The 16,322-nt window shown below is 41.1% G+C and overlaps 1 protein-coding gene across 3 annotated transcripts in view; it reads right to left on the bottom strand.

The window, feature by feature from the left end:
* Positions 1–16,322, bottom strand: part of MYOM1 (myomesin 1) — a 153,414-nt gene that overhangs the window by 30,999 nt on the left and 106,093 nt on the right. For all 3 annotated transcript variants that reach the window (XM_080685527.1, XM_080685528.1, XM_080685529.1), the window contains 4 exons: positions 16,065–16,261; positions 13,777–13,903; positions 10,205–10,389; positions 2,928–3,042 (listed from right to left, as the gene is read on the bottom strand). In XM_080685527.1, coding sequence (XP_080541653.1) covers positions 2,928–3,042; positions 10,205–10,389; positions 13,777–13,903; positions 16,065–16,261 — 624 coding nt within the window. The remainder of the gene's footprint in view (positions 1–2,927; positions 3,043–10,204; positions 10,390–13,776; positions 13,904–16,064; positions 16,262–16,322) is intronic.

The following is a 16,322-nucleotide window of genomic DNA, read 5'->3' as shown; positions in this document are numbered from 1 at the left end:
TCCATTTGCCACCTAATATTTCCTCATAGTTGGCACATGAAGGATCTGATTTCTATAGGAATATGTGTGCTGGTGTCTTTGTGTGTTACCTTTTACCTGGCATATATGTTCCTAGCATTTTTTCTGTTTTCTCATGAAATTTTGCGAAGGGGACTTATAGAGGTGTGGCACTCTCACCAGCACACTTACCACACTTTGTTATAAGAAGGTCACTTCTGTCCCACCTAGCTCTAGAGAGAAGTTATAAGAATAGTTGAAAGCAGGTTATGAATAGAATGAAAGGAACAAATATTTCCTCAAAGGGTACATTTGAGGTACTCTCCATATAACAAAGTGAGAGCAGAGTTTTCTGTGTTTACATTGCTTTCTCATCATAAAAATAAATACTACATTATTTATATGCTCTTTATTTCAGTCTGAAAATAGGGATAAATTAAAGTGGAACTGCTTGGACTAGAATGAATATAAATTTAAAATAACTGGTTAATATTTTTTTATCCTCTCTCATTTCTAGTGCTTTCTCTTATGCAACTTTAATGAACTGAAATATATAACTTTGAAAAGTGATAGAGGTTAAATGACAAAGCAAACAATTATTATATATTGATTTGAAACTATTTGCACAGTGAACACTATAAACTTTGTTCCTATAACAAAGGGAAAGACTGTCTTGCCTAGTCCAATCATGACATCTCTTAAAACTGTGAAGTGAGGGCTGCCTCAACTCTATAGATCATTCAGTCAGGCCTGCTGTTAGTTTAACCCAGGGGTCAGCAAACTATGGCCTGTGGGCTAAATCTGGCCCATTGCCTCTTTTTTATGGCCTGCAAGCTAAACATGATTTTTACATTTTTAAACAGTTGAAAAAAATCAAAAGAAGATTAATATTCCAGGACATGTGAAATCATTGAAAAGTCAAATTTCACAATGCATATAATACATTGTATTATATAATGCATATAATATGCACAAGAAAGTTTTTTTTAACATAGCCATGCTCACTGGTTTATGCATTGTCTATGGCTGCTTTTGAATATTGCAACAGGAACCAGGTGGCCATAGAGTAAAAAATATTTACTATCTGGTCCTTCACAGGAAAAGTTTGCTGACCCCTGGTTTAACCTAATTTAAAAATCTTGCTTTTGTTTAAGGATTGTGATTGCTAACTGCTGTTCTAGCTTTCCCTATAATTGGAAAAATATTCTTGTGGACTTTATGACCATGATATCCATCCTATCCTATATAATAAAAGAGTAACATGCAAATTAACCATCACTCCCCTACACCCACAAGCCACGCCCACAAGCCAATCAGGAGCGAATATGCAAATAAACTCAACCAAGATGGCTACGGCCACAGAGAGCAGGAGGGAGGCTTGGGTTTCCCTGGCAATGGAGGAAGCCAAGCTTTCCGCCTGCCCTTGCTGGCCTAGGCCTCCACTCAAGGCTACAAAGTTTCAATGATAGAAGATACATAAACCCAAACAGAAATGGTGGCAGCCACGGAGCTGGAAAGAGCAGGAGGCTAGGGTTGCCCCCGGTGATGGAGGAAGCCAAGCTTTCCACACACCCTGGCCAGCCCAGGCCTCACTTAAGGCTACAAAGTTTCAATTATAGAAAATACATAAATCCCAAAGGAATGGCTGCCACCACGAGCAAGCAGAAGGCTTGGCTCCGCTCCAGGCTACAAAGTTTCAATTGTAGAAGATAAATAAACCCCAGATACCAGGGCCTCCACTTGGGTCGCCAGGGTGCGTGGCCGGCCTGCAAACCACCACAGGCCCCTCACCCAGGCCGCCTCACACCCCAAGGGAACCCCCACCCTGATCCGGGACACCCTTTAGGGCAAACCAGCCGGCCCCCACCTGTGCACCAGGCCTCTATGCTATCTAATAAAAGAGTAATATGCAGATTGACCATCACTCCAACACATAAGATGGCTGCCCCCATGTGGTCAAAGATCCTGCCCCCTTGTGGACACAAGATGGCCACCACAAGATGGCCAGCAGGGGAGGGCAGTTGGGAGGGACCAGGCCTGCAAGGGAGGGCAGTTGTGGGCGATCAGGCCAGCAGGGGAGGGTAGTTGGGAGGGACCAGGCCTGCAGGGGAGAGCAGTTAGGGGAAACCAGGTCTGCAGGGGAGGGCAGTTAGGGGTGACCAAGCCGGCAGAGGAGGGAAGTTGGGGGCGACCAGGCATGCAGGGAAAGGCAGTTGGGAGGGACCCAGGCCTGCAGGGGAGAGCAGTTGGGGGGGACCAGGCCTGCAGGGAGGGCAGTTAGGGGTGACCAGGCCTGCAGGAGGGGGCAGTTGGAGGGGACCCAGACCTGCAGGGGAGAGCAGTTGGGGGGGACCAGGCCTGCAGGGGAGGGCAGTTAGGGGCAAACAGGCTGGCAGGGGAGTGGTTAGGGGGTGATCAGGCTGGCAGGCAGAAGTGGTTAGGGGCAATCAGGAAGGCAGGCAGGCGAGCAGTTGGGAGCCAGCAGTCCTGGATTGTGAGAGGGATGTCTGACTGCCCATTTAGGCCCGATCCCACTGGGGTCCCAGATTGGAGAGGGTACAGGCTGGGCTGAGGGACACCCCCCCTCCCCCGTGCACGAATTTCAGGCACCGGGACTCTAGTAATAGGAATAATGTCCCAGGAATGTATGTTTAAACAGTCAGTCCAGGACTCATAATTTGACCAAGAACATCCCTGTTTTTAAGAATGAACCAGAATAGTCCTGGACCATCTCAAACCTGACTCACCCCTGCACTGAGGCTCCTATGATGTGGCAAATGACTATCATGCCTAAGGTCATACTTATCAACTATGCAAATACCCATATATTGATGATTTTGAAAACTAGGGAAAGCACAGAAAGTTAGGTTGAATGTTACTTTGGTATCTTACACAGTGAGATTAATTTTCATGAAAGAGCAAAAGCCCACCTGGTCGAGTTTCTGCCACAACAGGCCCAGCAAGGTCAGATGGCTTGCCAACACCTGCCTGGTTTATGGCTCGGACGCGGAACACATAGCTGACACCCTCCTGGAGGCCTTGCACCTGGAAGAAAAAGGTATGAATACAATGGGCATTTTGTGTCACTTAAACATAAGTGCTCTTCCTCTGTAATAACAATTTATAGTTGACCCTTGAACTACACAGATTTGAATTGCATGGGTCAATTATACGCAAAGTTTTTTCTTTCTTTTGAAAAAAATTGTATTGAATTTATGATTGGTTAATAAATTATATAGGTTTCAAGTATACAATTATATAATACAACATCTATATATAGTATTGTGTGTTCTCTATCCAAAGTTAAGTCTCTTTCCATCACCATTTATCCCCTCTTTGCCTTCTTCTACCTCCCCCCATACCCCTTTCACTGTGGTAATCACCATATTGTTGTCTATGTTTATGAGTGGTTTTTTTGTTTTTTGGTTTTTTTTTGCTTAATCCTTTCACCTTTTTCACCCAGCTCCCCAACCCTTCTATCCTCTGACGGCTGACAGTCTGTTTTTTGTATCTGTGAATCTGTTTCTATTTTTTTGTTTGCTTATTTTGTTCATTAGATTACACATATAAGTGAAATCATATGGTATTTGTCTTTCTCTAACCAGCTTATTTCACTTAGCATAACACTCTCCAGGTCAATCCATGCTGTTGCAAAATATAAGATTCTTTCTTTTTTTACAGTAGTATTCCATTGTCTAAATGTACCACTGCTTTTTTTTATCCACTTATCTACTGATGGGCACTTGGGCTTCTTCCAATACAAGGCTATTGTAAATCACACTGCAATGAACATAGGGGTGCATGTATTCTTTTGAGTTAGTGTTTTGAATTTCTTCAGATACATTCCCAGAAGTGGAATTGCTGGGTCATAAGGCAGTTCCATTTTTAATTTTTTGAGGAAACTCCATACTGTTTTCCACAGTGGCTATACCAATCTGCATTCCAACCAACAGTGCACAAGGGTTCCCTTTTCTCCACATCCCCACTAACATTTGTTGTTTGTTGATTTATTGATGATAGCCATTCTGACTGGTATGAGGTGGTATCTCCTTGTGGTTTTAATTTGCAGTTCTCTGATGATTAGTGTCATTGAGCATCTTTTCATGTGTCTATTGGCCACCTATATGTCCTCTTTGGAGATCCTTTGCCCATTTTTTAATTCGATTATTTGTTTTCTTGGTGTTGAGCTGTATAAGTTCTTTATAAATTTTGGATATTAATCCTTTATCAGATGTATCACTGATAAATGTGTTCTCTCATTCAGTGGGTTGTCTTTTCATTTTGTTGTTCGTTTCCTTTTCTGTGCAAAAATTTTTAATTTGATGTAGTCCCATTTATTTATTTTTTCTTTTGTTTCCCTTGCCCAAGGAAATATATCAGGAAAAGTATAAATGTCTGAGATTTTCCTGTCTATGTTTTCTTCTAAGATTTTTATGGTTCCAAGTCTTACATTTAAGTCTTCAGTCCATTTTGAGTTTTTTCTTGTATGGTGTAAGAAGATTCTATAGTTTCTTTTCTTTTTCTTTCTTTTTTTTTTGCATGTATCTGTCCAATTTTCCTAGCACCATTTATTGACTGTCTTTACCCCACTGTATGTTTTTGCCCCCTTTGTCAAATATTAATTGACCATAGACGTATGGGTTTATTTCTGGACTCTATATTCTGTTCCATTGATCTGTGTGCCTCTTTTTGTGCCAATCCCAGGCTGTTTTGATTACTATGGCCTTATAGTATAGTTTGATATCAGGTAATGTGATACCTTCAACTTTGTTTTTCTTCCTCCAGATTGCTGAGGCTATTTGGGGTGTTTTGTGGTTCCATATACATTTTGGGAATATTTGTTCTATTTTTGTGAAATATGTCATTGGTATCTTGATAGGAATTGCATTGAATCTATAGATTGCTTTCTTTGAGTAGTATGGACATTAAAATAATCTCAATTATTCTTATTCATGAACAGAGTATTTAACTTCACTTATTTATATCTTCTTCAATTTCTTTCTTCAGTATCTTATAATTTTCCAAGTACAGGTCTTATACATCCTTGGTTAAATTTATTCCTGGGTATATTTTTGATGTAATTATATATGGGATTGTTTTCTTAGTTTCTTTTTCTTTTTTAAATTATACATGGGATTGTTTTCTTAGTTTCTTAATAATATTCATTATTGGTATATAAATATGCCACTTATTTCTGGATATTAATTTTGTATCCTGATACTTTACTGAATTCATTCATCAATTCCAGTTGTCTTTGGTGGTTTTCTTTTGTCTTTTAGAGTTTTCTATATACAGTTTCATATCACCTGCAAATAATGACAGTTTTACTTCTTCTTTTTCAATTTGGATGCCTTTTATTTCTTCTTCTTGTCTCATTGCTATGGCTAATACTTCCAGTACTATGTGAATAAGAGTGGTAAAATCAGACATCCCTGCCTTGTTTTTAATCTTAAGGGAAACCCTTTTAATTTTTGCCCACTGAACATAATATTGACTGTGGTCTGTCACATATGGCCTTTATTATGCTGATTTATGTTTCCTCTACTTTCACTCTGGTTTCAAACTTAAAACCCCCACATTTTCATTGTTCAAGAAGATGTTTGCTGAGAAGTTATTACATATGTGCCACTGACCTAAAGTTATAAGAGTATAAGGGTTATAAAAATTTTTAAATATCTTTTTATATGACAGTTCCACTTCATAACTTTTTGTGACTTTCTTTGGGTTCACTACAATCTTATTACTATTATAAAAAGTGTTAGTATTTCACCAAATATTATTTTTCTTTTTAAAATATGTGATGTTTAAAAGCTATATTTTATTTGAAGGAGAAATTTATTACACAGAGAGGGTGCAATTTTTCCTTACAATGTTGTGATAGAGGTCACTATACAAAATGTGATTTAAATCAAATAAAATTAGAATATATTTATTCAACTAAGCAAAGTGTTTGTGACTATTCATTTAAATGAGCTATGTATTAAATCACTAGGATTTTAATCTAATAATTTAATTGTATTGTGTTTATGATAATGGAATGTCACAATGTAGTGATAGCTTTCACTGTAGCTAATAGAGTTTCTTTTTTTATTTTATTATTTTATTTTATTTATTTTATATTTTATTTATTGTTTGAAGTATTACAAACAGTAGTACATATGTCTCCTTTTTTTTCCCCATTGACCTCCTCCCGGCCTCCCCTAACCCCCCCCCCCCCGTACATGCCTTTACCTGCCCCCTCCCCCCAATGTCTTGTATCCATTGGTTATGCTTATATGCATGCGTACAAGTCCACTATTAGAGTTTCGAAGTGAATTTTCATCTATAAATGAACTTGATTTTAGGTACAGACTAAATTTACAGAGTTTGATGTATTTAAATTCTATGTTTAGAAATAATGCCAGGTAAGTGTGGATTTACAGAAAGGAACAAAAACATTTCCTTGTTGTGATAAAAATAGAACAGTCGCCAGGTGTGTGCCACATCTGCACCTACCACTAAGGTAATATGTGGCTGTGAGTCAGATTTTTGCATCATGACACAGGAAGTGAATCCACATCCTAGTATCTAGTCACTGGAGTGACAGTGACGCCCTTCCACTCTTAAAGGAATAATGACCTCTGGCCTTGCTTCACCCCAGTCAGGTCCAACTTCAGGCTCTTGGTAGACTGATTTAGAAAACATCCTGGCCATAAGCACTTACCATCACTATCCAGGATGCGCCTGTCCTTTATTTTACATTGGCCTCTGGGGGTTTCTTTGCATCTAGAGGCCTCCTGACTCATCTGGACAATTAAACAGCATCCTTGGCTCCAGACCATCCTTGACCTTTTGCTAAATTGGTATATGCTAAATTGAGTCAATGACATATTGGGTGTAATGGCTTAAGGGTCATTTCTCCTGGAGCACATATATACATTTTTTATGGGGACTATAAATGCCTTCACTCCAGAGATTAGCTGACAGATAGTATAAACTTTAGTTCATAGTGGCAGGTCTACAGGAGAGATCTTTTAGACCAGGTATACTTTCAATATCTTGTAAGGCTCACGCTCTAGGCAGTGCCTATTTTGTCAACAGATGGGGTTACACACTAAATGCAGTGTTCAGCTTTTTGTATGACTGTGGTGAAGCCACACTTCATTCTAAGTAACAAGAACTAGAATCAGACAGCCCCTAGTTTCTGAGGCCCTACAGTGGAGTCAGGGTCTCTGGATACCGCTGACAGTAAGGGAAAACATTCTTTAGAGATTTCCATTTGGTACGAATGAGAGATTCAGTGGTTTTTAGCAGAACAGTCTTTGGTAGACAGAGTTGGAAACTGGTTCAATTAGAACACTCTAGAGGAATCTGGAAGGCAATAACATAGATAAGGGTGAGGATAAGGTCAAGAGTTGAGTGAGAGAGAAACCAAGATGGCAGCATAGGTAAACACCTAAACTGTTGCCTCGCACAACAATTTCAAAACTACAACTAAAAGACTAAACGTCTATCACCCAGAACCACGGGAAAGCTGGCTGAGTGGAAGTTCTACAACTAGAAGGAAAGGGAAAAGAGCATTGAGACGTGCACAAGTGCTGAAAAGCTGAGGTACGGAGGCACGTGAATCGGGCTGGCGGTGGGTGTCTGGGTGCGCTGCTTCTTTCAACCCGAAGGGAGACAAGCTCCAGATTACTCTGAACTCCAGTTACTGGGGAGACACTGGGGACCCAAACTCCTACGGGGAGAAGCTGGACTGTCTGCCATCGGGTCGGAAAGTGAGGGTGACTTTCTTGCGGAGGTGCGCCAAGCAATTATTGTTTACTGCGCTGGGGCGCGAGACATGGAGACTTGGAAACACAGAAACGCAGAGACGGCTGACTGGCAGCCATTGCTGTTTGCCACGCCCTAGCTTAGTGACTCCCTGAGACCCCGCCCCGCACAATCTACAAACCCACCTAAGCTCCACGCAGCAGCTTTTGCATATAAATGGCCTGCCCTATCACAGCTTAACCAAACAAACTGCAGCTCTGGTCAGACAGCTCCAAAACCTCCAAACCCCAAGCAAAGAGGAGAAAACTGTAGTTCTCGCTGTACCTCCTGCTGGGTGGCCTCAGACAGTAGCTGACCAGCACCCCATTGGAGATCCAGAAGCTAGTGTATCTAGTGGTAAGTGTGAGACGACACCAGATTTCAATTATTCACATCCATAAGTGACACATTCAAGAGGCAGACTCAGTGAACACCAAAGCCCCACTAAAGCAAGTCCTGCCCCATAAGCATGTCTCCAGCACAGCAGTTCTTCCATTATAGACACAGCGGGTCCTCACAGCCAACTGGCCTGGAGGTCAATTCCTCCCAGTGTACCAACAGCAATCAAGACTTAACTACAACAAGCCTGTACACACAGTTCACAAAGGGGTGCACCAAGAGTGTCCACCTCAGGTAACTGGGAGGCCGACCCACTGGCTCATATAGGACACCTAGCACACAAAGCCACCCTACCAACTCAGGGAAGCAGCGAAAATTCGGAGACAAATAAACAGATCACAAACAAAAGAAATGGAGGAAAACAAATGACTGGATATAGAATTCAAAACCACGGTTATAAGGTTTTTCAAGAATTTCCTAGAAAAGGCCGATAAATTCAACGAGACCCTCGAGGATATGAAAAAGGACCAACTAGAAATTAAACATACACTGACTGAAATAAAAAGTATTATACAGAGACCCAACAGCAGACTCGAGGAACGCAAGAATCAAGTCAAAGATTTGAAATACAAAGAAGCAAAAAACACTCAACCGGGAAAGCAAAAAGAAAAAAGAATCCAAAAATTTGAAGATAGTGTAAGAAGACTCTGGGACAACTTCAAGCGTACCAACATCTGAATTATGGGGGTGCCAGAAGAAGAGAGAGCAAGATACTGAAAACCTATTTGAAGAAATAATGACTGAAAACTTCACCCACCTGGTGAAAGAAATAGACTTACAAGTCCAGGAAGCACACAGAACCCCAAAGAAAAGGAATCCAAAGAGGACCACACCAAGACACATCATAATTAAAATGCCAAGAGCAAAAGACAAAGAGAGAATATTAAAAGCAGCAAGAGAAAAACAGTTAATTACCTACATGGGAGCACCCATATGATTGTCAGCTGATTTCTCAACAGGCCAGACGGGAGTGGCAAGAAATATTCAAAGTGATGAATAGTAAGAACCTACAACCAAGATTACTCTACCCAGCAAAGTTATCATTCAGAATTGAAGGTCAGATAAAGAGCTTCACAGATAAGAAAAAGCTAAAGGAGTTCATCACCACCAAACCAGTATTATATGAAATGCTAAAAGGTATTCTTTAAGAAGAGGAAAAGAAGAAAAAAGTAAAGATAAAAATTATGAACAACAAATACATGTCTATCAACAAGTAAATCTAAAAATCAAGTGAATTAAAAATCTGAGGAACAGAATAAACTGGTGAATATAATAGAATCAGGGGCATAGATGGGAGTGGATTGATAATTCTCAGGGGGAAAGGGGTGAGGGGGGTGCGGGAAGAGACTGGACAAAAATTGTACACCTATGGATGAGGACAGTGGGAGGGAGGTAAGGGCAGAGGGTGGGGTGGGAACCGGGTGGAGGGGAGCTATGGGGGGAAAAAGGAGAAACAATTGTAATAATCTGAACAATAAAGATTTATTAAATTAAAAAAAAAAGAGTTGAGTGAACGCATTCTACTTGCCTCTGAGAGCTCACATGAGCACAAAGGTGAGGGAGCAGGTTAAGTGAGACAGGGCAAGACTCAAAGGAATCAGCAGTTAAAGGCTTACTGGCACGAGACCTATAAAAATAGACCCTCAAATAAAAAAACACCTTCAAAAAATTACAGGAAGGAATAAGAAAGTCACCTTTGAGGAATGGTAAGTAAAATGTCTTAAGACTATGATTAACAAAATGTGAGGTGGGTAAGTGGAGGCAAGAAGGGGAAGACCAGAGAGAAGAAGACTTGTGGATGTTTTCCAAAGCTAGACTAAGGAATTCAGGTAAATTTTAAGCATAGGAAACCTTGCCAAACCCCAACCACTGCCAAATGAAATCTTACCAGGAGCCCAATGTATGACACTGATCAAAACAGAAATATTGTCTTTCCTTGCTAACTTTTAAGTTAATATCATTAGAAGAGCCTTTTATCTTTTTTAACAGGTTTCTCAAACTATGAGCATCCTCTTACCTTCAGGTATTTGTTTTTAAGAGCTGCCTCATTGAGTCCTCGCCATTGGTCATCTTTGGCATTGGCCTCCTTTACGTCCACAAAGTAGCCAATGACTGGAGTCCGTCCGGAGTGAACTGGAGGCTTCCACTGCAGAACCAGGGAGGTTTTCCTGACTTCACTGTACTTAAGATTGTGTGGTGGTCCTGAGAAAGAGAAAGTGCATCAAAATCACAATGGAGATAAGAAAACTCAAATACGTATAAATCTAGAACCACGTTTAAGGTCTTACAGCTGAATCTGATGCTGTTTTTTGTTTTGTTTTGTTTTGTTTTCAAATCTACCATTTCCATGGAAATAGGTATTTTGTGGTCATTACATACCAAGTTTCCTCATTGCTCTACATCATCCTATTAAGACCCTGCATGGGCAGCAGGTGGTTAAGGTCAGTTCAAGATACTCCTCAGAGGCTGGGTGAAAACTTGCCTTTCAGGCTGTCCTCAGGCCTGTGTTCCTCACCTTTTATCACAACAGTTTAATTTGGTTGCAAATTCAGCTTTGGATAATAATCTGAAAATTCTCCCAAATCTCAAATTAGCATGAAGAAAGCAACTCTATTTGATGGCATAGAAAATAGGTAATACTATTTATTACAAAAGAAAGAAGAATATATTTTAAAAAACTACCCACTGGAGGGAAATTTTTTCTGTAAAGCATATATCCCATCTAGGGGTCAAAACAAACTATCATTATGTTTACAAAGAACTCTCACCAAATATATACAATCAATCCTCTGGGCCCTGAATCTGTGCCAAACACTGTGAGGTAGTTTGCACTCATTTAACTCATTCATTCTTTTTTTTTTTTTCCATACTACCTAAAGCAATCTTTATTTTTTTGTCCTTTTTTTTTAAATTTCTTTATTGATTAAGGTATCATTTAACTTATTCATTCTTAAGACAATTAATAGAAAGCTCAGAGAAGCCAAGTAACTTGATCAACCTGTTCAGAAAGAAAGCCAGAAGGTTCTCCCTGCATGTATGTTCTTTGAACTTTGGGAGAGTCCAAACTACTAAGTGGTTTATCTTTGCATGACCACCAGCTGCTATGCAGGTGATATGTTTATTTATTTTCCTTTGTTTAAAATAACAACTGATTTCTAACCAGCCAATCAAAATGGACTCACAGTGGCCTGAAAGCCAACTATAAGCACAGACTCTAGCATGTTATGCTTTAGCATTTTGCAATCGGTAGTTCATTATTGGACCTTTTACCATGGCTTAAGAGTCACAAATATGTGTCATTCTTGTCTTCCCACAACATCTGGTGTGGAAATAGGTTTCAATAATAACACCAATACCTCACACTGGATGTGGCATGTTCTGTTCTGAAATCATTTCCTTGTGTCATCCTCAGAGCCAGTGAGGCAAACAGACAGGTAACACCACCTGTTTTACCGAGAAGGAACTCTGCTCTGCTGCTCCCTAGCCCCTCTCCTCTAGGAATAAGAGACCCAGTTTCCAATCCTAACTGCTGCTTACTACCTGTGGACCCTTCTGGGTCTCATTTAAACCAAGTCTCAGTTTCTTCATCTGTAAAACAAAGGGATGACAAAACATTCTTAATGCTCTCTTCTCTAAGAGCTCTCTTCTCTAAGAGCTTTCTTGAGTTATGGCTTGTCCACCATTACTCAGTAAGTCAAGGATGGATCAGAGAAACCAGAGGTCATGCGGTAGAGGACGGTCCCATTCATTTTTTCCTCTGAATTAAGAGCACTTATCCTGCCACCTCTTTTGCAAACTATCTTTCCATCAAAACATTTTTCACAGGCTTGCTCAGAACTTCTTAGTTTCTAGTTACTCACATTTTAACTTTATTCAGGAATTGCAGAATGTAAAAACAGACCCACTTTGGTGTAGGTGATAGAGAGAACTCACAAAATATCAACTGGATTCAAGGAGGTGCAAAGAAAGGCAGTATTTGCCTCTTGTATTTACTGAAGTTGAATAAGCATTTCAACTTCTCTTAAGTTTATCTTGTAATCGTTGTATTCACACTTGAGAAGTGATGCAGATGGGCACTTGCTAATTAAAAGCAAAATGGTTCTCCAAAGGTAATTAAGGTTTCAAATAGGAAGTGGGTGGCAGTGGGGGCCTGGTGTTCTAATATGGTTGATGCTGGGCCATTATACATGTTGAACATCAAACCCAGGTGGGAGAATTTAGTCATCCTGTAGCACTAAAATATTTGGGTCTCTGAAGTTAGTTACCATTTAAAGCAAAAGAAAACCATCTACCAAATACATTAATGTTGTAACTCTGAATATTATGACTTAGTAAATTTCTTTGTATTAAATTTTTAAATTTGTTGTAGCTATATGAGAATTAAAAGCATAGGTAACCCTGGCCGGATGGCTCAGGGTTGGAGTGTCATCTTTTGCTGGTTGGATTCCCAGTCAGGAGGTAACCGATTGATGTTTATCTCTCATACTGATGTTTCTCTCTCTCCCTTCTTCTCTTCCTAAAATCAATAAAAATGTATCCTCAGGTGATGATTTTTTAAAAAAGCCTTTTCCTCATTTTCTTCCCTGCCCAAACAACACCACCACCCCCCACTCTCCACCCCCATGACAAACTCCAAAGGAGAGTATTTCCAGTCTGGTTCCAGGACCTTTATTGTGATGCAGAGTTGAGAAAAAGTGGAGAGAGAGAGAGAGAGAGAGAGAGAGAGAGAGAGAGAGAGAGAGAGGAGAGAGAGAGAGAGAGAGAGATGGGGAACAAAGAGCAGGGAGCCAGGGAGGAAGAGAAGGCACAGTGCCTGATTCTGGAAAGAGAGATTTTGGTTGATAAATGAGCAGGCTTCTGAGCAGTGGGAGAATGCATGAGTACTAGGAAGTACAGGAAGACATTTCTGAGGAACACTGCTGTGTGATATGAATTGGACTCCCTTTAATGGCCTTTAAGAAGCACAAGCAGCCCAGCCAGTGTGGCTCAGTGGTTGAGCACTGACTTATGAACCTGGAGGTCACGGTTCGATTCCTGGTCAGGGCACATGCTGAAGAGTCAATACAAATATATTTAAAAAAAAACACACACACAAGCAAAAATTGGAATTCCTTTTAAATGATCATGTGTCACTCAAGTTGTATGCTTCTATCAATCTTACTCCATGCTGAGGCTGAGCTGCAGGGGCTCTAGGATTTATTTGGAATACAAGCATAAGAAATGTATCCTCAGTTTTATATTGGTATCTATCCTATATAATAAAAAGCTAATATGCAAATTATCCCCTCGGGAGTTCGACCAACCGGGAGTTTGACCACTCGCTACAATGTGTGCTGACCACCAGGGGGCAATGCAGAAGGAAGGAAGGCCCCGATCTCAGCCCTGATTGCCAGCCAGGCCTAGGGAACCTATCCATGCATGAATTTCATGTACTGGGCCTCTAGTTATTTAATAGTATTGTAAAAATATTTTATGTAAACATGAGGGACCAAGAGAATTCATTTCCCTTAGAACTTGTCTAGATAGCGCTTAAATTTAGCTCCAAGTTGTAGGGCCTATTGGAAGGAAGTCTGAGTTTTCAGGGTTTACCTGGAACAGCAATGGTCCACTCTTCACATTTGAAGCATTCGCTTACTGCCGAGGGCACTCCCAACCCAGCGATGTTCATGGCTGCCACTTGGAACTGATACACTGTGTTTTCCTTCAAGTTGCTAATCTGCAACACAGATAATATCATAGGGAGTGAATGTTTCAGGTTTGTTTTTTCTAATTGTTCAACATTTTATTTATTCACATCCTGTGTTGAACACACTGTAAAATGGCCTTCAGTGAGTCATACCTTTTTGTAATCTCCTCTGTTGAGTGTGGGCAAAACTAGTGACCTAATTCTAGCCAACAAAATATAGTAAGGGTATTGAAACATCGGTTCTGAAGTTATGTTACATTATTTGGCAAAGGAGAAAGGATATTTCAGATGTAATTATAGTTCTGAATCAGTTAATTTTGAGTTAGTAAAAAGAGAGCCAGATTATCCTTGGTGGGCCTGCCTGACTTCAATATTATCCTATATAATAAAGAGGTAATATGCAAATTGACCATCACTCCAACATACAAGATGGCCACCCCCATGTGGTCAAAGATGGCTGCCCCCATGTGGACACAAGACAGCTGCCACAATATGGCCAGCAGGGGAGGGCAGTTGTGGGAGATCAGGCCTGCAGGGGAGGGCAGTTGGGAGGGACCAGGCTTGAAATGGAGGGCAGTTGGGGGTGATCAGGCCTGCAGGGGAGGATAGTTGGGGGCAACCAAGCTGGCCGGGGAGGGCAGTTAGGGGTGACCAGGCCAGCAGGGGAGGGAAGTTAGGGGCAATCAAGCCAGCAGTGGAGCAGTTAGGGGCAACCAGGGTGGCAAGGAAGGGCAGTTAGGGGTGACCGGGCCAGCAGGGGAGGGCAGTTGGGGTCAACCAGGTCAGCAGGGGAGGGCAGTTAGGGGCAATTGGGCCAGCAGGGGAGCAGTTAGGCATCAATCAGGCTTGCAGGGGAGTGGTTAGGGGGTGATCAGACTGGCAGGCAGAAGCGGTTAGGGGCAATCAGGCAGGCAGGCAGGCGAGCAGTTGGGAGCCAGCAGTCCTGGATTGTGAGAGGAATGTCTGACTGCCCGTTTAGGTCCGATCCCACCGGGGAAATGGGCCTAAACGGGCAGTGGGACATCCCTCGAGAGGTCCCAGATTGGAGAGGGTGCAGGCTAGGCTGAGGGACACACACACACACACACACACACACACACACACACACACACCCATGCACGAATTTCATGCACCGGGACTCCAGTAATTTATAAGAAATATATATTTGGTCTTTGTCAATATTCCTGGCACAGGGCTCCTAAAACCCTTTAAGTTTTACAAAGTGATGCAAACTTTAAATGTTCTTTTGTTATGTTAATGAAATGGGGAAGCCCCTAGGTAGTCTAGGTATTGGGCTGGTTGCTAGGGAAACCAATCATGTGATTAGAAGGTTGGAATTTTCAGCCTCACCACTGGGATCTCTGGCGGGATGGAGGGTGGGGGGGAAGAGAAGCTAGAGACTGAGTTGGCCAATGATTTATTCCATGCTTATATAATGAAGTCTCCATAAAACCCCCCAAAGAACAGGGTTCGGAGAGTCTCCAGGTTGGTGCTAGGGGAATGGCACTCTGGAGAGGGCATGAAAGCTCATTGGCCTGTCCCATATGCCTTGCCCCGTGCATCTCTTCCATCTGGCTGTTCCTGAGTTATATATCCTTTTATAATAAACTGATAACCTAATAAATAAAATGTTTCTCTGAGTTCTGGGAGTCACTCTAACAAATTAATGGAACCTGAGGAGGAGGCTGTGGGAACCTCTGATTTATAGCCAATCAGTCAGGTCAGAAGCTCAGTGACAACCTAGACTTAGCACTGGAATTTGGCGGGGTGTGTGAGGCAGCCAACCAATATTTCTGTCACATCGACATTTTTCTCTCCCTCTCCCTCTCCCTTACTCTCTCAATTAAAAAATAAAATCTAGATTCATTTGGATTCTGGGACTCTTGAAGCTAGTGGCATATTTGTTACAGATATTTTGTAAGTTAATTTTTTAAGAAACATTAGTCTTCACAATAAGTATACATTTCATAGTAAACATTCTAAGAAATTATGTTTATGTGTATGAATAAATATATAAATATATCCATTTATCTTCATATACATTTTACAAAAGTCATGTCGTTGCAGGCAATGGACACTGGAGAAATGACATGAATCTTTTACAAGGTGCTGGGCATGTGCATGCATGTGCAAATGTATGCATGTATGTCATACATGTGACACTCCACACTACAGAAGGTCACATTCTTACCTTATATGCCTCCTCACTGACAGCTTTGATGTTGGCTTCTCTCCATTTTCCTGGTACCCCATCAATTACCTCACGATAGTTCACATAATAGCCAGTAATTTCAGCCCCTCCACTCTTATCTGGTTGCTTCCATCCAAGAACCATTGAGTCACGAAAACTTTCAAGACAAGTGATATCATAGGGTGGAGATGGTGCCGCTGTTGCAATATGAATACTTATGAGTAGACAGAAATGCATCTATGATTCTATGTACATTAA

This window comes from Plecotus auritus (assembly GCF_963455305.1).
Source record: "Plecotus auritus genome assembly, chromosome: 8".
Classification (NCBI taxonomy): Eukaryota; Metazoa; Chordata; class Mammalia; order Chiroptera; family Vespertilionidae; genus Plecotus; species Plecotus auritus.
Note: the sequence above shows the minus strand (reverse complement) of the source record. Positions and strands in the feature narration are given on the sequence as shown.